Source organism: Electrona antarctica (assembly GCF_951216825.1).
Source record: "Electrona antarctica genome assembly, chromosome: 3".
NCBI lineage: Eukaryota > Metazoa > Chordata > Actinopteri > Myctophiformes > Myctophidae > Electrona > Electrona antarctica.
This window is the reverse complement of record NC_136808.1, coordinates 38,654,145-38,680,990: the sequence shown is the minus strand read 5'-3', so window position 1 is coordinate 38,680,990 and position 26,846 is coordinate 38,654,145. Positions and strand designations below refer to the sequence as shown.

General features: G+C 42.9%; 2 protein-coding genes across 2 annotated transcripts in view; one reads left to right on the top strand and one right to left on the bottom strand.

Moving 5' to 3' along the window:
* The window catches only part of cep89 (centrosomal protein 89), a 109,739-nt gene that overhangs the window by 60,819 nt on the left and 22,074 nt on the right, over positions 1–26,846 (top strand). The gene's annotated exons all lie outside the window — the stretch shown is intronic.
* Positions 9,580–10,536, bottom strand: LOC306920575 (E3 ubiquitin-protein ligase RNF182; the record flags this gene model as incomplete). The annotated part of the gene is made up of 1 exon (XM_079497387.1): positions 9,580–10,536. One exon carries the CDS (start codon positions 10,534–10,536, stop codon positions 9,580–9,582), a length of 957 nt encoding a protein of 318 aa, XP_079353513.1.

Sequence of the window (26,846 nt, the reverse complement as noted above, 5' to 3'; positions counted from 1 at the left end):
GCATGACCAATCAATTACCAACACCAAGTGTGAGGTAGTAGATTACAGATGCATTGATCTATTCTGACTGTTCTCCTTTTAACTATGTAATCTCTTTCACAGAACGTGTTTACATTTATTTAATGTCACAAAACGATTTCAGTTTTTAGAAGGCTTAGAAGACGTATTTATTTGTTAAATGAATTGTCCATCTGGATCACAGCTATATCACTCTATCACACATACATAGAAACATAAGGGCAAGAGCGATGTCCACAGCTCAGTCTAGTCCTGTCCAGAATCCTGATTAAGCCTCAAAGTCGACAAGATGGACAAAAGTCTGACCTTATTGTATGCTGGAACACCATAAGATCATAATGTCCTTCCTGAAGGCACCAACCTACACTCTCCATACAAAACATGGCTAGTATTAGTCAGAGATGATATTATCCTTGCTAACCTTAGGATGTTGTTATCATCAAAAATAATCTCTTCTGGTACACCACTAGCTATTTTAGCTATAAAATAAATCTCTGGAATTCAAACGGGTACCGTACCATATAAGATCTACATTTTAAAATGTCTTTTTTTTTCACTCGCTGTCCTCTTATCACCATGTGGGAAAAGTACTCAAATGTTTGACTTAAGTAAAAGTGTCAATACTACAATCAATGTAGGAATAGTCTGTTACAAGCAAAAGTCTGGAATTACAAAATATACTTAAAGTAAAAAGTACTCATTATGCAGAATGTCCCATTTCAAGACCTTTTGAAAATAGCAGATCTACATGATGAATTGAACATGGCGGACCCTCTTGTAAACAAGTGTAATGCTTAATTGGGTCGTCCACTCACAGTTAACAGTCTTTGTATTGAGTTTGTGCTTGAAATGTACTGTAATTCTGTAAACTGTTAATAAATATTTCAATCAATCAATCAATGACACATGTGAGCTTGTAGGTCGGCTATTTTCAAATGGCTGAAATGTGTATACGGCTCAAGTGGTTAATGTATGTGTTGCAACTTGCAATAATAATCAGCATCTACCAAGTAACTAGTATATAAAGTGTTTAAATAAATTAGTGGGGTAAAAGTACAATATTTAGATCTGACATACTGTATAGTGGATTAAATTAAATATAGTGGAAATTGAAATTACTACAAATACCTCAACATTGTACTTACAGTAAGCACAGTACTTAAGTAAATCTACATAGATACTTTCCACCACTGCTTATCTACCATTCCCCCTTCATCTTCAGCCACTTCATCTTCAAGTCTTTGGCAACCGTCTGTTAGGTCATTGTTAGGAGAGATAGTCGCTGCTGTGTCCTCATTTATCCTGGATTTAGAGAGAGAGAGATACTGTATGCTCCCATACTCTGCTCTGCCCTGTGCTGGGGGACAAAACTAGGCCCGCAATTAATGTGCTGTATATTGTCACTGTTGGTTGGAATTGAATTTGTCCAAAACAGTCACTTTGCAGGGAAAGAAAAAAAAAGAACGAAGTTACAATGCATCGAAGGTAATTATAATATTGTCACAAGCTTTTGATAAAACCCACATAGACAGACTTAACCATGTTTAACCTGGCACCCCTATTGTGGGTTATATTGTTGTCATTATAGGTGAAAATGTAAAAAAAGAAACCAGCATAAAAAAGAAAGTTTTATTTTATTTTTTTTGGTAGCAAAAATGCTGATCTACAGTACAAGCTCATGCGTTGCATCATAATGTGTTGTGAGCTTGTAGGTCATCGTATGACAACGTTGTGCAAAGAGACACAAGTTTTCGCTCTACCAGCGATGCTATACTATGGAAATAAGGTGAATCATTTTTTACTCTCCCCTGTGGGGAATTTGCATTGCAGGTAGACATAAATCACAGAACAGTACAGGTGTAGACAATAACCAAAAACAAGTGAGACACACCACATTAACACATTAAGAATTGTCAAATGAGTGAAAGAGCAGAAAATGACCAAGGAAGTCAGGATGGTGGTAGTTAAAGAGTGCTTTTAGAGGTGTGCATTATAGAGGCCCCTCCCACTATTTCTTAAAGCCAGTTTCAGGCAAACAGTATGGTAGGCTACAGTATATCAAAACACTGCATTATAGTGTAGTATGATTCAGGTTATATGCCTGTATTATAACTTTTTAATAAACATTACATTGTGCAAAGGTCATTAGAGTGAGTCAGGGTTGAGTTTTGACATCATTGCTGCTGAACTGAATTGTCCCATCTTCCTCTTCTTATTTCTTGTATCATGTCTTGTTATACTTATTGCCAATAGATGCAAGTAGCATACTGTAAGTAGGGTTTTCTGTTGACAGTGGAGTGGACACCAAGAGATGGAAATCTTGGTGACTCAGTTCTAGTAGATTGTAGAATTGCAGCAGGTTTCTGAGGTAATGTAGCTTAGAGGAGGGATATACCTGATGAAGTTCCATGCAATGATCCATCCAACCTTTGGTCCAACCCTTGCCACATGCATATTTTGAAAAAGGGTATTTCCAAACATGATCTTTAGGATTTTTAACGGTATATGTGAAAATGTTAATTAACGCTTGGCTAACCAGAACAAACTATTAAAGTCTCAGCCTTGGAGAAGGTCCTTGGCCAACACACTTTTAAACTGCATGCAGACATATTGAAAAGGGAATTTGTCTGACTCTGGTATAAATGGGAAAATTGGTAAGATCAAGCTATCCCTTTAAACACAAGGCTTTTTCAAATATTCCATTCACCAGCCAAACACTCAGTCACCATGGGAACGTGGCTCATTAAAAACCTATTATTTTCATGGTGTAGTTGCCAAGAGCAATTGCGTCACTTTAGGTTTGGGTCTTTAATGAATGCAAGGAAACGGTGCCCTTTTAAAGCTGAACAGGTTGCTGATGAGAGACTGAGAGAAGAGCCCTTCACATACTGGAAGTCAATAAATGACCCACCTGCTTGCTTTCCTACAAAACACACTATTTATATATGTAATCGGGCTGTTTATGCAGATACTAATGGGCTATTAGTAATGGTGTTTCTCTGCTGCTTGCCAGGTTGTCCTGCTGTTACGTGAGGTCCTCTCAATCCGTTTACATTTTAACCCATTTGCCGTCATTGGTGAAGATCTACGCCCAGGGCCGGTTGTCATAATACATGGAGAAAAGAAAAAGGAAGGAAGATATACAGCTAAATCTTGCGGCACCCCTTACCCCTGTCCCCTTATCCCTAAACTTATTTGCCATTTTTTACTATTTTAAAACCTTTTAAATAGTTCAAATAGCTGATCTACAAGCTCACAATGTGTCGATATAGATCGGCTAGTTGAACTATTTTATAATGTTTTAAAATAGTAAAAATTGGCAAATAAGTTTAGAGGGTGGCGCAAGATAAGGCCCACTGTGTGTGAATTGTCAGTCTCTCCAGCGCCTCAGTGAGTAGCATAAAGTTCATGCTAACATGCAAACAAACTTATTATGGAATACTGTAATCAAGTAATTGTTAACTTTTATTGACTATCCTACGTCAAACTGTGAATGTCAGCGGTCAAGGGACTTTTATTGCAGATGATTAAAGTACAGTGTCCTTTTGATAATTATGCTTTTATATTGTGTATGCAGTATTAGGGCTCAATTTTCGTCACCGCTAAACCCCTTATCCCTAAACTTCTTTGCCTTTTCTTACTAGTATTTTGCAAAACATTTTTGAATAGTTAAAATGGCCAGTCTACAAGCTCACAACGTGTCAATGTAGATTGGCTAGTTGAACTATTCCATTTTTTTTAAAGAAGTTTAGGGATAAGGGATTTAGCGGTGATGAAAATGGAGCCCTTAGTATGCAGCATTATAATCTCTCAGACAGCAACACAGTTCCCTAAAAGATGATCGTCCTTGCCAACTTAATTCCATTGACTGCGATAGTTGGTACTAGTTGACTAGTTGATAAGAAAAAAACACACACACACACACACACACACACACACACACACACACACACACACTGAATCAACACACAAAATCAGATACATTAGATCCATGGTTGAGCTATGGAATGTGATTCTTTCCAGTTTTATTCTCAGACACAGGGAAAAGGTAGGAGGTCCGCACACTGTTCTACAGCTCCCAGACTAGTTTATTTGAAATGAACAACCTTTTGACCCACAGCAGCTCTTCGTCAGGTCTTAAGCTGTAGAACAGTGTGCGGAACTCCTTCCTATTCCCTGTATGTATCTTTTTGTTCAGCACCTGAAGATTTGTTTTAGAGATGTGCGTGCTTCCCTCTGGACTCTTATTCTCAGACACAACCTTAGAGAATGACCTTCTCGGGCTAAACATAGTCTTACCTGCAGTAGCTTTGTTGTCAGCGGGATGCTACCATGGGTGACGCCAATATGACACCATGGGTGGAGTCGCAGCAGGAAGAGATGATTGACAGCTCTAATTGACACTTTTGGGTTGAGAGATCAGAACCATTAAAGAGTAGATCATCATCAATTATGAATAGATGCTAGGTGTGTGTGCGTGCATAAGTGTGTGTGCTCACACGTGCTGTGGCGTGTGGGTATTAGTGCTCAATGTGCTACACAGGTTCAATAAATGGTCACAGATGTCATACAGATGTCTTTCTGGGATTTATTTCCATAAAACTCCTCCAAACAGACACGATACAAGACACTGTGAAAACTGCAAATAAAATAAATACATTTGTTCTAAATCATAACAGTGTTCCGAAAATAAGCCACTTGTGTTTTTTGTAAAGTCGCTTGTAAATATTGGTAGTTGAGATGCATTTTTGTGGTGCTTGTTTTTGAGTGGTTCAACCACTCCCTTACGGAGCTATGTGTGTGGGTGGGTGGCTGGGTGGGTGGGTGTGTCTGAGCACGAAAACAGCATGGTTGTTTTTCACAGCCTGTGTATAAATCATAAAGCGTATATAGCCACTCAGCTCTAAGTTAGCCTGGATCCAGCCCAAAGACCCCACCCACTCTCTGAGTGGACTGTGTCTCTTCAAGAAAGCTACAGTCTGATAATCAGGCTAGCTCTAAGTGCCATCAGGAACACGTCAGGAATAATGAATATTAATAATAATCATAATTTTGTGTGTGTGCGTGTGTGCGTGTGTGCGCGTGCGCGCGTGCGTGCGTGCTTATATACCATGCATATAAGCTGGTGTGTGTGTGTGTTAGGCAGAAAGAGGCAAGAATGTGTTTAAATTATTCATGTCTTATTAAAATTGATGTGCCACATCTGCTGGAAATACCTGGAAATGTTATGAATATTTGATTGTAGCCCGTTATAATACAGTCGGTCTAAGCCTTCCAGAATTACATATCTCACTTCGGTGTGATAATATTATGTGCAGACCCGACATTATCAGCTGGCTCAACTCTGATGACTTTTAAGTTGTATGGGCAATTTTGTCACAAGGAGAATTGTGTTATTGTTACGTTTCTCATTCTGTTCCAGCTTTGGTTCAGAAAATGGTTTCCATTTTAATGAATTACTTCAACAAATACCTCACCCCCGCATTTGTCTCCTTTGAATGACCTCTTGTCTCCTCCCCTAAAAAGCCTCCCCCTCTCTTCCCTGGACATTACAGTCACCATGCATGATTTATTAATGGCACATTTCATGAGATGTACAGTTGGGTGCCACCGATATTGTCCCTTATTATTTGACCCATTTAGGCCTGACCTCAAAATTAAAAAAAAATCCTTCTAAATCCTCCAGTTGTCTGAAATAAATATTTTCACGATTTTTCAAAAATAGCAGACCTACAAGCTCGTAGCGCGCCACTCGGTGGCGCGCTATGAGCTTGTAGATCTGCTATTTTTCAATAGCTAAATTATAACATAATGTTTAAAACACCAAAAGGGGTTCCCGCCCAAAATGGGTTAACTGTCCTTTTGCGCAGATCACGCAAACCTCAGCAAAAAGAAAAGGACAATATCGATGGCCTCCAACTGTACTGTATATGCATGCATTTACATATTTCAGCCCATTTCGTGCATACTGCACTTGAAACATGGCAACATCTCGTTCAGTTGTGCCAGTCAGTGGTACATATTTTTGTGCAATTTAACTTTAATCTGTGTCTTGTTTAAAGTAGAGTAGACTGTTCCACATCAAACACTATAAAGATAGTTATACTGTAGTAGTTCTTGCTTGGTGTGGATGGTTCTATATCTGTTCTATATCTATTTCTTTCTTTCTTTCTCTTTCTTTCTTTCTTTCTTTCTTTCTTTATCTTTCTTTCTTTCTTTCTTTCTTTCTTTCTTTCTTTCTTCCAGTTTCCTTGATCTCATTTAGTCTGTAATTAACAGGGGTTAATGACTTCATCATACATTTGCACTGTTTGAAACACTGTCGTCTTCAATTAGCTGCAGTTCTCAAATGCTGCAGGAGAGACAGCACTATCTTTATCCCTCTGTTGCTCTCTCTCCACTCTCTGTCCAGCTGACTCGCCCTCTCTTTCTCACTCAGGACCTCTTCTGTCTGAACAAACATATTATGTCCGTCGTCTCGCTCTCACACTCTGTGTAAGGAGAGCTGGTCCATTTGGTTCCATTTGCACACACATCCGACATACAAACCTTTCGGACCCCCATTTGGGCCGCAGACCCGACGTTGACAACAGTGATTTAGGAGACAGACAGAGACCATGCAAAATAAGCCTCCATTTTTATTTCAGCATTTTTGGTCTTTCCATTTATTTCGTCTCGTGTCCTGATGTTGGTTTAGAAGACAGTACAGTATGTAAGTAAGCAGGACTCAGCACAAACACAGAAACAGAGAAACAGGCACAGTATAGAACAGTATACAGTGGTTCTCAAACGTTTTTGTGTCAAGGTCAAGGACCCTCGTCACAAAATATTTTTTGCCAGTGACCCCCACGCAAGAGTTGTGTTGTTAAAATGTTTATAAAACATTCAAAATCTTCTTTTTAAATAGCTGATCTACAAGCTCACAATGCATCACGGTGCAGTTTAAAGTGGTTAAACTGATTTTGGTACCATATTTTCTCTTTGCTACCCTTTGGAACCCTCTCAAGGACCCCTGGGGGTCCCTGGACCCCTCTTTGAGAACCAGTGGTATAGAGAGTGAAGGACAATGCAGGGAGAAAACCTTTGTGGACCCTTTTCTAAACCACACCCCAAAAGCCATTGTCCTATGCCAATCCAAATAGTTTAGCAACCGTTCCTAAACTGGGCAGCTTCCATCACCTCATAGCTGTCAGTGTTATTTTACATGGCTGTGTTGTTGAACACTTACACAGCTTAACGTCATGATGAAAGTTACACAACTCACCCATGCACCCAGGTAATGGCAATAATACTAGTAATCACCGTAGTCTTACCGTGCATTACATGAAAACTCCTGTCCTGTCGGACGTTAAAGTTAATTGTGTTGGATACTGTTTCTCCCTCTAAATTAACATTTCGTTTCAGTTAGTTTATTTAAATAATGTCATGCACATTTTCAATCGCATAGCCTACTGCAGGCCTTGTTGACTATAGATTTAGAAGACATTTTGAAGCTCTTGCTACTGAAATGATCGATTATTTATGTGGAGAAATCCCGTCATTTAACATGCATCTCAATGGGTGAGAACTGAGAAGCACAGCTTGCCAGACCTTGGTCTGGAGTGGACTGGGTGGGGCTTAGTGAAGGGTCCATTGGAAGGGTCAGTCATTCTGTCAGAGCAGCAGCCATTGCAGTCACATGGTGAACACTAGACAAAGTGGACATATTATGTCAATAGGAAGGAATCTTATCAAACAGAAGACAAAAAAACTCAAACTCAAAACTAGTAATGTCATATTAATGTATGTTTCCAAGATGTTTTGTGTTTTAGTCACAGGGGAGTGCACCCCAATGACACAGCATTGGCAATGATGCAGAAGACTGCAATATTGCAAAAAAAAAAAAAGCACAAATCAAGCACAGAGCACAACAAACAGCAGTGAGTCACATATCCACTGTTGTTTTTTTTATGCTAGGATTTGCTATTTCTTTGTGCCTTTTTTGGAATTACCATAATGCAATGGTTTCCCGATGCCATGGGCCATGGTAGCTCATTGGCTGTTGCTAGGCACCACCACCCTCAAGACATGTGTGAAAATTAAATCGGGCCGGCCTAGACAGCTCAGAAATGGATTGGTTACGATCAGATTGACTCCTTGACTCCACTCACCCAATACAAGAGCCGCAGTACAGTGGCGTTTCTCCTCCAACGTGAGTTCACTCTTCTGGCCTCACAAATTGATCTGGGAGATGAGAATCCTGTTGTCTGAGACCATCTTAGCTATGAGACAAGTGAAGGACCTGGGTAGACAAAACACGCACGCAACCACGCGCGCACACACTAAGTACATACTAAGTACATACTGTATACGCACACATGCTACAAAAACAGAACATGAACTTCAGTTGGATACAGCTAGTTCTGTGTGCACAAAGTAAAACCATACATAATCAAATACTGTATCTTTTGCTCATTGGAAATCTAAACTCTTTATTCTATATTCACAACATGTGACCATAAAACACATAAAAATAGTTCCTCCAGTTGTAGGGTGCGGTCGATCTGATTCAGTTGTTTGTTCATGTAGTGCTTTTTTCATTATGGCGCCAAATGGATGGTTGGTTAAAAGTTAACACTTTTCTTTACTGTGTATCTGAACGATCCATTCTAGCATCCGATGCAGTCTGTTGCCGTCTGTCAGTATGTGAATGGACACAGGCTCCTTGCTTGTGTTGTTAATTCAGTAGTACAGATGAGGTTAAGTGTCGCTGGGTCCACTTAACCTCTAACACTCATTTAGCCACACTGCTATATGTAGCAGCCAGATAGTCAGTGGGCTCTGTGCACAGAGAATAACTCTATATGTAGCAGCCAGATAGTCAGTGGGCTCTGTGCACAGAGAATAACTCTATATGTAGCAGCCAGATAGTCAGTGGGCTCTGTGCACAGAGAATAACTCTATATGTAGCAGCCAGATAGTCAGTGGGCTCTGTGCACAGAGAATAACTCTATATGTAGCAGCCAGATAGTCAGTGGGCTCTGTGCACAGAGAATAACTCTTCCTACTTCCGGGCCCCTTCCCTTCTTCCTTCATAGGGGTTACCGCTGATACTAATTAAGGCTCACAGTGGTTCTCAAACTTTTTTTATTTCAAGGACCCCCATAACTCTTGGAGTGTACAAATGGAACTAAATGCACCCGTAATGGTCCATTTGGTTCCATTTGTACACTCTCAGAGGTGTAGCAAAGTGTTTCCAGTGAGCCAACATGCACAATAGCAGCACCCTGACTCTGTTTAACCAGAATGGAACAGAGCCTTCATTAGTATCATCGGTAACGCCTGTGAAGGAAGTAGGGACGGGGCCCACGTTTTTTTTCCAAAATGGCGTGTGTGCCTAGCCCATTCACCAGTCAGCCAGTTATTCAGTAAACACGTATGGGCACATTCAAGGATCACACAAAATTCTCCTAGTAGGAAATTCCATAATGCCACCACCACCACAGTGCAATCTGTAGGACTGTTGCATTGGACCCGCATTTGCCTCTGCCATATTGGTACTCCGTTCGGCCAGTCAACCAGTCAGCCCCGAGAGGAGCAGTCACACATGCCCTGGCAGAGGCACTGACAGAAGCCGTAGACCAGGCAGACGGTGAGGCTAGAGGGAACCAGGCTGACACACACGATGCCCAGCGTCACTCGCTGGATCACCAGCAGGTAGATCCCCAGCGGCAGCGAGCCAAAGTAGAAGAACCCCAGCAGCCACACCAGCACCCTGGGCACGTTGTTGCAGAGCTTGGCCAGGGCGTCCTGTTCTGCACCACCGCCGCCCGCCGACCCCACCGACACGGAGTCCAGGCTGGGCTCGCCTCCCGTGCCGATGGCGGGGTAATAGTAGTTGCTGGAGGAGGTGGGCGACGGTGGCTGGGAGGAGTCGCGCCGGTTCAGGTCCCCGCCCTGCACCTCCATGATGGTGATGACCAGGCAGTTGGAGGTGGCGGAGGCGGTGGAGTCGCCGCCGTGGAAGGACGGTCCCGGCGAGGAGGGCGACGAGGCCGAGGAGGACGTCAAACTCCTGGGCGTTAACACCACCTCGCAGCTGGTCCTGCACTCCAGGGAAGGCCTGGCAGGCTTGGAGTCGCGGTTGGTCGCAGCCGCGGTCAAACGAGACATGATGTTGGCGTCATCGGGCAGACGGGCCACCTGGTAGCGGGACACCAGGGTCTCGTGGCGGCAGAAGGGGCAGGGGAGACACGCCTGGCCCTCGCCCCCGGCGGAGAGCATCCGGCCCAGGCAGCGGGAACACACGCGGTGCAGGCAGGGCAGCAGCTTGGGCCGGCGGTTGTGGGAGTTGTAGCGCTGGTAGCAGATCTTACACTCCAGCTCCTCAGTTCCCGATGCTGATGTTGTTGTGGACTGGACGGGGGGAGGGGGAGGGGGAGGAGCGGGGAGGGGGGACGGAGAGGGAGGACAGATGCAGTCGCCATCCTTCCCCGTGTCCAGCCCCGCTGCTGCCGGGTCAGCCTGTGCAGGGGTCATCCTGGGATCATTCTCTAGAGAGAGAGAGAGAGAGAACAAAATAATATGTATATTCAGTACATAATACATTTGTACTTTATAGCTGTCACCACGCAGTTAGCATGGGGCAAAGGCCTAAAATGTTCCAATGAGGCACACTATAATTTTTTCTCCTTCCAATTTCTGTAGCCTATTGTAAACATAGCCTATCAGAGTCAACCAACAGCTGGTGTTGTCTTCTCTGAAACTAAGACATAAATACAACTTGTTGGTCTGCTGTTGCCTAAACAAGCACGGTCTGGTAGCTCAAGATACAAAGTGTGTACTACATGTGCAGTGTTTCCTGCAGGAAAAGGCTTTGGCATGGTCCTGGGCAAGGGGGGGGGGGATTTTTATTAATTAATTAATTCGATTAATTAATTGATTTGATTACTTAATTAATTAATTAATTTGATTAATAAATTAAGATTAATTTGTATTATTGCTCTTGTATTGCTATTGGAGACACTGGGGAGGCACTGGGGGGACACTGGGGAGGCACTGGGCAGGCACTGGGGAGGCACTGGGGAGGCACTGGGGAGGCACTGGGCAGACACTGGGGAGGCACTGGGCAGACACTGGGGAGGCACTGGGGGGACACTGGGGAGGCACTGGGCAGACACTGGGGGGACACTGGGGAGGCACTGGGCAGACACTGGGGAGGCACTGGGCAGACACTGGGGAGGCACTGGGCAGACACTGGGGAGGCACTGGGCAGACACTGGGGAGGCACTGGGCAGACACTGGGGAGGCACTGGGCAGACACTGGGGAGGCACTGGGCAGACACTGGGGAGGCACTGGGCAGACACTGGGGAGGCACTGGGCAGACACTGGGGAGGTACTGGGCAGACACTGGGGAGGCACTGGGCAGACACTGGGGAGGTACTGGGCAGACACTGGGGAGGCACTGGGCAGACACTGGGGAGGTACTGGGCAGACACTGGGGAGGTACTGGGGAGGTACTGGACATTTCATATCACACACACCATGATTCACTAGCCCCCCTCATTTTGGGCTTAACTACTCCTTTAACCCATTAAGACCTGATGCCGATTCTACAAATGAATTCAAAATCAGTAGTTCTCACACTTTGAACATTTTCCAAAAACTTAAAATGAAATAAAATAGCAGATGTACAAACTGGCAGCATGGCACGAAGTGACACGGTGTGAGCTTGTACATCTGCTAATTTGTGAATAGCCAACGCAAAAATCTAAAATGAAATGAAATATTAATAATGAATTAAAAACAAATGGTAGATGATCAAACTATTTGTAGATAGTCAATTATCAAATGAAGTGGTTCAAGTATGTTTTGTAATCATAATCCACTTTTCAAATACTTAAAGTACGTAAAAAGTACAATATCTGCCTCTCAGATGTACTGGAGTAGAAGTATAAAGTATAGAAAATTGGAAGTACTCCAGTGAAGTAAAAGTCCAATAATTTGATGACCGGTGGAGGCAGTCGGTAGGAGTCTCCATTAAAGAATCAAATTATTGGACTTTTACTTTACTGTACTTCAAATTTTCTATACTTTATCAAACTATTGGCTCAGGAATGTGACGAAAAATAAATTAATAAATACAAATAAATAATAATCCATGAATTCAAGGCTTCATGGGGTGTGATATTGATATATTGGGTGAACCTTTCTACTACTGGTTACGTTCCAGCAGTGTTGTTGACATGAAAGTGCTTGAGAACCAAACAACACAACACAACACAACACAACACAGCACAGCACAGCACAGCACAGCACAGCACAGCACAGCACAGCACAGCACAGCACAGCACAGCACAACACAACACAACACAACACAACACAACACAACACAACACAACACAACACAACACAACACAACAACCTTTCTCTTGTATGGAAATATCAAAGTGATGGAGCTTGCACAAGAACACGCGCACGCCCCACACACACACACACACACACACACACACCCCATATAGACAAACACATGCATATGCCATGCCCTGCATTCACCTGCATGTGCGTTATAACCACCTATAAGGGAACAGCAGGGGCACATGCAGAGAGAAGCTGTCAATCATCCCAAATGAGGTCACGGTGTGCTGCTGAGCTCTTCAGTCTTCACGTCACACAACTCATGAATGGGAAATGAGTCTGATCAGCCTCTCTGTCACACGCACACACACACGCACACACGCACACAGACACACGCACGCACGCACGCACGCACGCACGCACGCACGCACGCACGCACGCACGCACGCACACTCACACACACACACACACACACACACACACACACACACACACACGCCTTTCAGATGACTTTCATTCATTATAAATGTCACCATTATTGATTCAAAACAGATAAATAGCTCGAAATCCGGTCCCAAGCCTCTCCTGTCTGTCTGCTCTGTGTGAATAACATCAACAGGCACAGCAGGGGGTAATGGGGGACAAACAGGCTGTCTGTCTCTGTCGCTCTGGTCTCCAAAAAGCCGGGCAATTCCACCATTTTCGAATGTTATTCCCTAGTTTTCCTCCGGATTATCAGTCCTTCTCAATCTGATTATACTACTGTGTACAGACGGTTAGCAGAAGAACCTTAGAATTGTTTCTCTCTGAAAGAACTCCATTCTCAGGTTGTCTCTCCATTTGTCTTTACTGTACTGCACCCCCCCTAGCTGCTGTTCCAGCTAGGGGGTCCCCATGATAAATTATCTATAGCTAGAAACCAAATGAATCCTGTGGCTGTAACTCTGAGCGACTGTGGCTCAGGAGGTAGAGCAGGTCGTCCAATGATCCATGGGTCGGCCACCAGAGCCGACTCAGCGCCATTCAAGTTGCGTACCGATAGGAACAGAAGAGTAAATATTAGTCCCCCCTACTTTCCATGCCCAGGACATGTCTGTACCGTCCTGCTCGCGCTCCAAGTAGCCAAGCGCCTGGACGCTAGGGGCTCCTCACTGGCATTTGAGCCAATAGGGAACTTAACAGTGGCAACACAAAAATGTATGGAGAGGAATTCAGTGGCATAACGACTGAACTGGGAGAAAAACAGGGTAAAAAGAATTGGCTACGTACTCTTAAAAAAGAAAACGATAAACTCGTCAGCAGGTGTCGTGAACCTAAATCAGCCAAACAGCTGTGCAGGGAGCAGCCTTGCTGCTTGCTAACATTTCTCAGCACTTTTTTACCTTGCATTATTCATGAAGGAGTCCTTCTGTTCCTCATTAAATAAATAGCACTTGTGTGTCTGATATTAATAGAGAGACTCCCTGACACCTCACCCTGTACTGTCCAGACGGATGTATCCACTGACTGAAGATCAATAGTATAATGGATAGTTACATCACATCCTGTGGTCTGGGGCAAGAAATACATAATAATAATCAGCCCTGCTGAAGAAACGGATTCAACTCGGTTGCATAACGTTTTAAATCCTTGTATATGACTCATACTTTTATGCTAGATTCACTGCTGAATGCTGCCCACCAGCACAGTCACTACTGCAAGACAATGTAAGCGAGAAAGGTTAGGCTGACACAGACGGCCGTCTGAAACCAAAAGCTTTTCGTCTGCCTTCCTCTCTTCATGCCTGCTGATTCTTCTTTTTTATTTGCACATATTACAAAAACAGAAAATTGCATTAACCACTCTACAGCCCTAAAATGTATATTTCGAAATGATACATATGAAACATGAAATATAAAACATATGCGATATACAAGTTCGCAACGCATTGCGACGCATTGTGAGCTTATTTCGAAAATGTCGACATTTTTGGAAGTGTCATTTTAGAAAATGTTTGAAAATCATTGGTAATGTTTGGATATTGCTGAGAACTTTTTGGGATAATGATATGCCCAAAAGAGACGCAATCTTTAATGTGGTTAAGAGATCTGACAGTGAAAGAACCGCATGTGTGGGTGGGAAAGATTAGCTCATATCATAAATTTAAGTTACAATATCATTGATACAATTCAATTGCCCAGTTCAGTGATGGTTGCCATGAATATTTGGCAGTCAGCCTGAAGGTTTGTGCGTACGCCTGACCGTCTATTTTCGGCTTTCTGTGTGTCTTGAATAAATGTCAGAGACAGTTCCCTGAAGTAAATATGTTCTGCCACACATCAGCTTGTGCCTGAAAGGTTAACTGTTGATTTGAACAGCAGCCATGCAGCTCTGCTGGGGAGAGGCAGATGGATGGAGAGAGGGAGGAATAAAGAAGTGAGAGGATGGGAGAAGGATAGAGGGAGGGAGGTATAGAGCAACAGAGAGGAGAGAGAAGTGGCACTTGACATTGAGTATTATTTTAGAACAGTGGTTTTCAACCATGCAGTGGTCTGGTGAGCGGGTTCCAGGTGGTCCCCAGCTAAATTATTTTTAGCTGGGGACCACCAACTCTAACACCAGTTAATGGACCCTTATAGCTCTTTAACTCTTGAGAGTTTTAATGTTGCGCTCTCAAGAGATAAATTATTTTTGGACATCTGCATTACTTAGTCTACAAGAAGTCTACACATTTAGACAATGTAGAATAATTGTTATTTCGATAGTTTGCCTGTTATCTCTCCTAATGGTACTACATGAATAGAATTGCATGGAATTGTGGAAAAAATGTATGCAACAACACAATATTCAAAATATTGGTTCTGAGAGGCTAAGTCTCATCAAATGGTGGTCCGTGTCTCAAATTCAGAATAAATAATGGACCTTGATATGAAAAGGGATGAAAACCACTGTTTTAGAGGGAAGGAAGGCAGAGGAAGAGAGGAGAGAATGCAAAGAGAGGATTAATGGTGTAAAGAGCTATCCACACCGAGCACGATAACTACAATAATAACTTATAGATGTTTTAAAAATCGTTTAACTCAAGTGGATGGCAGAGTCCACACCACAACTATAACGACTATACTATAACTACCATGGTGGCGACAGTCAATCAAAATCCACGAGAAAGACGTGCAAGCGCGATGGTTTTGTCATTATTATGAACAGAATTGTGGAGACAGTCATGAATAGCTAACGCAACTCATACATAGGCTTGCTGGCATTATCTCAGGTAGATTCAGTACACCTACTATATCTGGCATACTTATTATAATTAATAATCAGTGTCAGATTATACATGTAGCCTATTGCATGTCTTTCATTAGTACAACGGAGGTGGAAATCTCTCTCTGTCTCTCTCTCTCTCGCTGCCTCTGTGTGTGCACACGCACAGCTGAACTGTGCAGCGGGTGCTTGGTGCCACTGTTTACGTTACAGAACATTATTGTTCTTCAATGTGGATGCTTACATCATTTTTGTTCTAGTTTAGTTGGTGTACTGTAGACGGCCCTTAAATCGGGATTTCAGAAGTGCAATGAAAATGTACGTAACAGCAGTTTAGCATTTTGTGCCACGACAATTTCAACCCTCATTTTCATTTCCTGGAAGAAATAGTTTAAGATTATCATCGACAGGTGACCCACCTTCTTCAAGGACACACACGTTCCACACCCCCACAGGGAGTGCAGTGCCCGGTGTCGAGTCTCTTGGATAGCCGGTTGACCAGAACCAGCACAAAAGCCTCTGCCCGGGCTCTAGACCTGATCACCCCTATACATATCTCCATATATGGAGCTGGGCTGTTCTGACATCGCAATGATTGTTCTGACATCACAATGAAGTTCTGACATCTGCATAGACTCCATATTTGGGCATGCCTGACAAAGAACTCCATATGGGCATAAAAGGGGCAAGACATAATAACTCGGCCAGTGCCCAACGGGCACTGCTCTAGTGGTGTAAATTAGAAGAACTCCTGTTTAGATGCTTTACACAAAAATCATAGTCATTCACATCCATTTTGGCCCACTACTCTTTCAATATTATTCCTCCCCCACTTATTGTACTTTCTCTTTGGCATCGTCAGACATACTGTAGTGTGCATGAATTTGGAGTCATTATGCAAATGAGGAGGGGAATACCCCACATTCTCTGGCTTCCTTTTAAAATGTAACATCTGCAACAAATGCAATCTGCATTTGTTATTTAACGTGTAGGTAGGTAGGTGTGTATTTCACAATGATTTTGTATGATCTTTTGAGTTTGAACACAGCCAACCTTAGAGCAGCACAGAAAGTAATTGGATTGAATAATGATGTTTCCCTGAGGTTTGAGCTACCCGAGAGCTGCTTCTTTTAAAATGCCAAATAGGTGCTGAATGTTCCTTTCCGTAATACCTGTCTTCACTCATATGATCTCCCCTGTGTGTGTGTGTGTGTGTGTGTGTGTGTGTGTGTGTGTGTGTGTGTGTGTGTGTGTGTGTGTGTGTGTGTGTGTGTGTGTGTGTGTGTGTGTGTGTGTGTGTGTGTGTGTGTGTGTGTGTGTGTGTGTGTGTGTGTGTGTGTGTGTGTGTGTCGGAGGAGAGAACTTTGGCCCTCAGGCTGTGTCATTATCATTCCTGGCCTTTCCTGTGCCTCTCATCTCCAATTTAGGCATTTCACAGATGCTCCTTCGTATGAATAAACAAGGTAAATAGTTACATAATACTAAGAGAACATTCAGGTACAGCTTGAAGCATTGTACCTGAAGCTTGATGAAGCTTGGATACCATGGTAGACAATGACCACATCTGTCTAAACATGTCTACATCTGAATCATGTTCTTAACATCTTTTGGTTGTGAAAAAAACAAAACAAGAGAACAAGTAATCAAGAGTCTGCAGTCCTGTCTGTCTGCAATGGGGAGTTTATTCCACTGTTTGGGGGCCAGGAGGGAGAAGGGTCTGACATGTGGAGCATGGTCCAGAGTGTCGGGCGGCAGTAGCTCAGGGGTAGAGTAGCCGGTAGAGCGGCCGGATGGGAAAACCATAAGGTTCCCAGTTCTATCCTGGGCTCCCCCAGAGTTAGGCCGGCAGAGTTAGGCCGTCCGTCCGGCTCTTTTGGATTTCGCCCTTGTTGGAGGTGTCGAAGTGTCCTTGAGAAAGACACTGAACTCCTAATTGCTCCCCATTTACCTCAATCTGAGGCCTAAATCGCGTGTGCGTGTGCACAGTTTTTGGATTTTCGATGACGTCACACCATGGCAGTGCCTAGTGCCCACATTCTGGATTAATAGAAACCTGAGATTTCTCGGGTTTGGCAAAGGAGTGTTTAAGCAATAAACCTGACACATCCCGGGTTTGGCATACATTGTGTTAATCTCATTGAAGATGACATCCAGACAGTGTATTACTCAATTTAATCTTAATCAGCATGCTAAAATATGTATCTGAAAACATTTTGGGTTAGAAATAAGCCACCTAGTAGCAAACATGCTTTGCTGGATGTCTGTCTCTCACTTGTAAACAGACTCCACGACTCCATAGCCTGAAGGGTTGTGATGCTCTGATTGGTTCCGGGGGAAAAAAAACGTTTCAGCCTGAAACTTCTGTCATGGTAAATAATGCCACAACAAGGAATCTCCAGTGCAGGATGTTTACTGGCAGAAAGGCAGAATACAGTACAGTTCCAACAGGTTGGCACAATAAAAACACAGCAGTAGCCTACAGGTATACTCTCTTATAACTCACTGTCTCTCACACACGCATATACACTGCAATATACAGTCTTTGGTTGGTCCGTGGTTCCCGGGCAGAGACGGAGGATTCACTCAGATATCTATACTCTATGGAAACCGGAACAGAACTACTCAAACAGCACGTGGAACAGACATAACACAGAACCTGTGAACCAATGGGAACACAACACACTACTGTACGTCCAGTAAACACACGCACACACAATAGGTCACAGGTAACACTAGCTGGGCATAGGCTGGCACTTGTTTCCACTCGTTGCAATATAATAACATCAGATGAATGTAAGAAAAGTCCAGAATTCTGCTTTTTATTACTATTTAAATGATTTATGATAAAATCAATCCTAAAAGTTTTCCAAGTAGAAAATAAGAAGCTCTCTGATCAAAACCACTGAGGTGAAGAAGAAAAAAGGGAAGGGCTGCAGTTGGCAAAACCAAACCAAACCAAACTTTCTTCCTAACCCAGCTGATCCTCACTAGCTCACTACAGCCGACATCAGCCGAAATAAAATAAACAGAAGCTTACCTATCTGCACTAACCTTACTGGTCAAAATAAAACACACTCTGGCAGCCACCATTAGACCCAGTGTTCAGCTATTTAGCGCAGAAATATCTACATTTATGCCGAGATAATGGCTGAATGAAAGGAACAGAACCAATGGTCCCTACTGATGCCAAAGCTGCTAAACAACTGTCTCAAACTTGTTAACATTGATTCACATATTAACTTCAGAGCTAACTATCACATGACATGATTTATAATGTTACAACAGAGAGGCACAAAGATGGACTGTTCAGGTCAAATGACAACCAATTGGAATTGTTTGTCACAAAGTGGCTTTTCTATATTTTGAATTATGGATCAGGCATGCTTAATCAGCGGATAGAAATGGAATCAGTGACGAGAAGAGGCAGGACCAGGCAAAAACATAAAACAGAAGACTGTGTCGCAGCCAGGCACAGGTGGGTGTTGATCTGTGAGGAATTCCCTTACCTCTGAAGAAGCAGATAACGTGTTGACTTGCCCTAACTGACGGGGAAACAGACTACACCATATAACAAAATACAAAGCTGTTTAACAAAACCCAAGCTCATGTCTCATGCAGCCCCTGATCCTTAGGTCTGGGGCTTAAACCCCAGTAAGCCTGTGCATTAAGGTGCCCGTGCTTATGGGCTGTTATCCTTCCATAATCACTAGGAACTCATATCCCCAGTCACTACCATCCTAAACCCCTTCTGACCTCCTACCTGAGGTCATCAAAATGTGATTACCTTTTCCACCACTGGTGATCAGAAGGATATTGTAATGTGGTAGATGAGACCAGGGAGGAACTAAACTTCAGCAGCATCTCCTACAGAATGTATTAATATAAACCCTATATTATAATGGGCTTAACACACATGCACGTGTGCTGGTGACGCCAGAACCCAGAACCGTACTAAATTATATTAGAGTAGCAGCGTATAAAAAGTAATGGACACAGTCAGAGCCATGGAGATGAAAAGAGTTGCGTCATCTCCGTTCACTCCAAGGGGCCAATTATTATTATTTTAGAGCAATGAAGGATCATGTAAAGAAAGAATATTCCTTTAATATAAAATGTTCAATCATGTATTGCCAAAACTAAGCCACAATTGATTTGGAATGTATTTCTGTGTGCTCAGAGATTGTAATAAGAATGCAGAAGTAACGCTTGCCATCGAGCAACCAGTAGTCAGACTCATCATTATACGGTAGTTCCAAACATTGAATCCTCAGGCTGTAGAGTGTAGTGTTTCTGATCCCGCTGTTGACGCAATTCTTTCTATCTCAACGGCTCTCAATGGATATAGTGATATAGCACAGCAGTGACATCATCCTCTGTCATCTGCTCATTGACGCTCTTCTCTGCCCGTAGAGAGGCAGTACACTGTCGACCGCTGACGTAAAGAGATAGTTGGAGCGAGGTCTACCGAGAAGGCCCGATAGCATTCAGAACCTGCCGTCAGAAGGGCATAGCGCAGCATGGTTTAGCACAGCTCGGCATGTCGCTTTGTGATGGCAAAATGTCACCGCCTCAGTTGGTGTGACACACCAGCCGTCCCCTGTCTCCCTCTGGGGGGTGTTAAGGAGATGTATAGAGAGCATGGAAGCACTGTCCTCATCACAGGAAAACTGCTACTGAAGATTCCATTTAGAATCTGAACAGGTTTATTGGCGGAATTAATTGGCATAATGACTAAATTGGGGAGAATGGGCAAAAAAACAATTGGCTACTCTTAAGAAGAAGAAAAAACATGATGAATAGAATTACAAATATTATACAAAATAAAATAATAAATAGAAATGTATAATTAAGAAATACAATGATAGAGATTATTTCAGTGTCACTATAAAAAATGTGACATTGTGTCAATTAATGGCAGACAGTGTTGAGTGCTAATCACACGCGGAATCATATTAAAATACCACATTGATTCTTAAATAACTGTTCAATATTTGCCTTAATCACACATTTTCCACTAACAATGATCAATAAGTATGATCAGTAAGACAGGTCAACTTGTGTTGGCTAAGTTGGCTAACACATTGATGTGCCATTTATATCAGCTCACAAACAAATAAAATGTCAGCTGTATTGATGATCCTCTAGCTAGCTAATCAAGGCAATGTTGGGTCATTAATAATTTAAAAAGCCTAAAAGGAATAATGTCAACTTGTTTGCTATTAGAGACACAATGAAAGGGGATATGAGAAATGCCTGCCAGAAAATGATGTTGGCATGGCATGTTAAGACCGCTTATTAGCTGCACTCGATCAGGGTGTTCCACAAGTGTATAATACAATATCTAGCTGGGAGGAAAATGGAAATAGTAGCCATTTACTTAGGTACTGTACTTAAAGGACCACTTCACCACTTTTCAACTTATCTTCATATAATTGGTCCTATAACTAATGTTCATGATAAAATACCACATTTGTTTTCTACTCAGTTTGTGTCTCATAGGAGGGCTGTGGGCAGTTCAGAACCCTGTCCACCAGTGACATCATCGTTAGGCAGATTATGAGCGGTGCAACCACTCCTATAGACAGCTTTGTGTGTCCCTGGGTCCCTGGCTGTGTCCGTTCGTCCGAGCATGAAAATAGCATTTGGTTGGTTTTCACCACCAAGTGTCACTGTTGCACAGCCGCACGCACGCACGCACGCACGCACGCACGCACGCACGCACACACACACACACACACACACACACACAGCACGGCTCGCAGTTTATTCACCGCATCAGAGATAGAGAGAGAGAGAGACGGGCGCTTTTCTGTCCAGCTTTTTCACCGCACCGCACCACCATGCTTCTCTGTGTGAATGTGAACGAATGAGTGAGGCGATGACTTTATAAACTTTATGCGGAAAATGCGGGAATTGTGAATGATGGATAAATTGTTATCTTGTTTACAACTAATGTCCAGTTGGTCACTTCACCATATTCTGTTTGTCAGCACAGATAGTCCCATATCCTCCTGAACTTTGGCCCAGCCCGTGTTACATCTTAGGTTCATAATTTGTGATCTTACTCTTCCTTATCATCATTTTACCCCTAGCCTACTCTTTGTTCACAATATGTTTTCATCTCATCCATAAATGTCTAGTTGCCTAGTTTATCAGTTATTAGATACATTTCTGCCACTGACTTTTTTTTTTTGTGGCTTTCGCCTTTATTTTATTTTATTTTTTTATGGAGGGACAGACAGTAGGCTGTCAGGAAATGGGGAGAGAGATGGGGGGGTGACATGCAGTAAAGGCCGTCGGGATCGGGAGTCGAACCCGCGGCACACTGCCAGACTGGATTACCAGCCAAGGTGCCTGGACCGCTGAGCCACGGCCCAGGCCTGTAAGTGCTGTTTCTTTTTAGTTTTTTTTGGCTTTCGCCTTTATTTTATTTTATTATTTTATGGAGGGACAGACAGTAGGCTGACAGGAAATGGGGAGAGAGATGGGGGGGTGACATGCAGTAAAGGCCGTCGGGATCGGGAGTCGAACCCGCGGCACACTGCCAGACTGGATTACCAGCCAAGGTGCCTGGACCGCTGAGCCACGGCCCAGGCCTGTAGGCGCTGTTTTTAATTCTGTACACAGCTGCCATCCTTATCAGGCCTGTGACCTTGTTGAGAGTTGAGCAGTAACTCAGTGAGAGTAGGTACAGGGTGAGAGAGTCAGGTTGCCAGGACAACGTACCCAACTGCAGAGGAATCAAAGACACTTCCTATCTTGTGACAGCTACGTCACAACGCCTTCACCACCATCAATGTTGGACCAATGCGCGCTCGCCAACCAGCGCCACCGTGGGACGTGCTCCTCTGACAGCCAATGAACTAATATCAACAAACTGACGTCATCCCTAGTATTAAGACAGGGACAATGCTGTGGAGAAGGATAATTCGGCACTCAGACTTTTGGACTATTTACTAAAAATTATTTTGTAATTGTAATCTGAATTCCAACATATTTCTCTGTAAATTTAATCCATTATCTACTAAGATATAATGTTAAACCTTAAACCCTCCTTCTCAGAAGTTTATTTGCGTCTGCCTTCAAATTACTCTGTAAGGTCTTTTCTATTTTTTATGGTTCCAGTATAGCTGTCTTGGTACATTCAGGATTTAAAGGGCAATTCACTCATTTTTAAGGTAAAGACAGCGCTACATTTGGGTTTTCTGGCTGAGCTATCGAAGTTATTATATACAGTCCTTTCTAATTAGCATTATTAATTAGGGTATCAATTTAACCCAACAAATTATTTGATCTTCGAGCCTCCTTTAATGAATGTTACAACATTTATGTAACAGTGAAATCAAGCGAGCCCCGCATATTTCGCATATTTTGCACGGAAATATCTGTAGTGAGTAACGAAAGGTGTCCAATTTTAATGTAGCGGATTAAAAGTACGATGTTTTACTTGTAAATGTAACGAAGTAAAAGTACAGAAAAAGAAAAATACTCAATAAAAGTACAAATTCTCAAAACGTGTACTTAAGTACAGTAACAAAGTAATTATACTTCATTACTTTACACCACTGGGTGTGACAGTACAGTACAGTACAATCACAGTACAGTACAATAGAGGGACCCCCTGGAGACCCCCACACGGTAACTGTCATTTGGGCACATTCCTGGGGGTCTGGATGTTCTGGGGACACACGGTAACTCTGTCATTTCTCGACCGTTTCGGACGGAGTTGCACCACTCACTTCACACAGTGTGATTTTTAAACAAGATCTTTTGAAATAATACTTAGATTTTTATTATCGTGAGAATGATGGCTTCCATTATCGCATTGCAACTTTTCAGGAATATAATGCCTGCAGTTTCTATTAGCTTGGATTCCCCATCGCTTATGTCACTGGTGGACGGGTTTCTGAACTGTCCACAGCACTGCTGTGAGACACAGACCAAGTATTAAAATGTTTTCGTATTTTATCATGAACATTAGTGAGGACCAATTATATGAAGGTAGGTTGAAAAGTGGTGAAGTGGTTTTTAAGTACAATTTAGAGGTATTTGTAGTTTACTTGAATATTTTCAATTTCCAATACTTTTACTTTTACTCCACTACATCTCAGATCCACATTTTTTACTCCACTCCATTTATTTGACAGTTTGCATCGTGCAAAACACAATGCATCGCAATGTGACACCTTGCGAGCTTGTAGATCTGCCATTTTCAAAATATTTTAACACAATCTATGCCGAACTCAGGAAATCGAGGATAGGTATTAAACCCTCCTTTGCCAAACATGAGAACACGAGAAATTATAAAGATCCAGAATTAATACTATTATTTTGACCGTATTTTAGCTTCCGTCGCTAGGAAACGCTTGCTTCCATGGTGTGACGTCATCGAAATCCAAAAACTCTGTGCACACGCGTGTGAGCTTTAGCAGCTTTAAAGGCTCAGATTGAGGTGAGGGCCGATGTTAGAAGCTTAATAAAAAATGAACTGAGTGGTGCAGTGACGTCACACACTAACCATAGCAACCATGCTCACCTGTACATGGCCCCACGTACAGGTACACGGGTACGGGTACAGGTACACGGGTACAGACAAAGCTGGTTATTGGAGTGGTTTGCACCACTCAAAAATGATGTCGATCTCCCGGTTAGTATATTAGCGTTTCTATCGCTAGATTAGGTGATACATGTGGCACAAAAATGGCCGATTACTACTTCTGGTTCACGTGGCTTGTTCACAGGTCTTCTTCGCAGCCTTTTTCGTGCATTCTGTTGGCTGCTACCATGGTCAATGGTGGCATGGATTCGGTTAAACATAATGACTGAGTGCTTTCTACTTTTGGTACCAATACTTTTGTATTGTACATTTTTAATTCCAGACTTTTACTGTACTGTAGAGTATTTCTACACTGCAGTATTGATACTTTTACTGAAGTACAAAATGAGAGTACTTTTTCCACCACTGCCAGCCAGGGACCTGGGGCAGAGCCAAGCCAGGGACCTGGGGCAGAGCCAGGGACCTGGGGCAGAGCCTGGGGCAGAGCCAGGGACCCTGGGGCAGAGCCAGGCCAGGGAAGTATGGTGGGTTAGTGAACAGGGGACTTCCAAAACGGCTAAAACCAGGCTAGGTTGCCACCTGGTATAACTCCCACTGCCACATGCCACTTCATAGTTGTGCCACATGGCAGCACGTCACCTGGCAATATGTAGTGGCAGGTGATACAGCCAGATACCACTTTGGAGCAGCATTCCAGTTATGCTATTAGGCTACGTGTGATTATCTTTTCCTACATCGCTTATCAAACATGTTATATAAAGTCTGTATGTAAAGGCTGTATTCGTCGTTTGTGTATCCAATCGAGGGTAGTTGTGTACCACGGTGGTTACAGAACAAGTTAGATCATGAATCCATGTATTTTATTTTTAACAGGGACCAATACTTCCCCATCCATTTTTCACTCAACACCAAATCTCTGAAAATAGCCAATCTACAAGCATTTGCAACGCATTGCATTTTGCTATAACATTTCTGCTATTTTGGCGGAATGTAATGTTTGCCCCACAATAGGGACACAAAATCTTAATAACCTGAATCACCAGTTCTCTGTACCTCCATGCCTTCTCTTTGCTGGACCCTGGTTCTGCCAAGCTGGGTTGGCATTCTGTCAAAATCTGTGGCTTGAGGAAATCTGTGGATCACTTCAAATGAAAAGGTAGTTCTGGAATTTTACGATAGTGTAGGGCCTTGCCATTACTTAACCATTCTGTGAAATTAATTGAATATAGCTGTTTTCTCCCTATCTTTTGGGTTTTTTCGCTGTGTGCCCCAGTGGCGTATCTACAATAAGGCGAGGACAGGCCTGTCCAAATCCATTTCTGCCTGTCTAATTATCCATACACTGAGAAAAAAGAGAGGACAAACACCAGACCTGAGAACTATTAGTGGGCAGCGGACTGGCCGCTGTGCGTAGAGCGTGACCCTCAATCACCCATTGGAATGCAAATGCATGCCTTTCAGCCTCTGTAGGCTTCTCGTCTGGCAGGTATATCTCTTTGAAAACCTTTAGTGCTTCTGATTTTGCGGGGGGGGGGTGACAACGGCAAAGACCTGGTTAACACACTGCTCCGGGCAGCGCACCCCCCGCGCCTCCACATCCCAGTTCTTCTGTGTGTGTGTATAGTGTCAACACACGCAGAGATGACAGATCAGAATCACACACACACTCGCGCGCACGCGACAGTTTTGGTATGGAATGAACATAATATAATAATTAGGCCTGCATCGCTTTGCCTAAAACACTGAATTATGAAAACCGCAATTGGAAAAAGCCTGCCGCTGGCTCCCATTTGTTGAAGAGACATCTATACATTTTCAAATGATATTGTTATTAGGCTTAAATTATTGAATCCCACGGATAAAGTAGGCAATGTACATTTAACTACAGGCATTAATTACTACAGACATTAATATAGTCTACTGCATATGTACAATTATATAGCCTACATTTAACAAACAAGCTTGATTGACATTTGTAAATAGGTCAATACAAAAACTGCTACGAGGATGAAACCAGAAAAGCACTAAGGCTTCTTTACATCAGGTATAAAGTCAAACAAAAACGTGACAAACAACCGTATGGAAAAAGTGGCAGAATAACTGGGAGGCAGAGGCGCGAGGGGTGCGCTGCCCGGAGCAGTGTGCTAACCAGGCCTTCGCAGGGACAACGACGACACATCTTGCCTGCCCAAAATGTAATTCCTGGAAACGCTACTGGTGTGCCCAGATAAACTCCAGTATCTCCTCAACTTAGAATAATTCTTCGACACAATCCAAAGCAACTCCATTTGCCAGTACAGTTTGTCATGGTGTATTGCATAAGCAGAGATGTTGCTCATTGTGCCAGTTCAGCCCACATAGGCAATCTCACTGCACTGATTGGTCAGCTGCCATATAACCTCCAGGGTATATACCGTTTTTTGGCCCTAGGCCAATAGGTGGAAATAGGGGACTGCTTAGATACTGCTTAGAAAGAGCGGGACAGGATGTAGTAAGTGTTGCATCGTGTCTGTGGTTGTCTGGTTGATTTATAATCCCATGTCCGGTACGTAAATACAAAACAAAATTGGTGAGGAGGCTGACTAGTGTGGTTACAGTACTTACAATGGCCCAGGAGACCTGCAATGCCATTTGAAACATGGCTGACGATGTTCAAAAAGATTAGGACCTATATTCGTGATTCATAAGGAA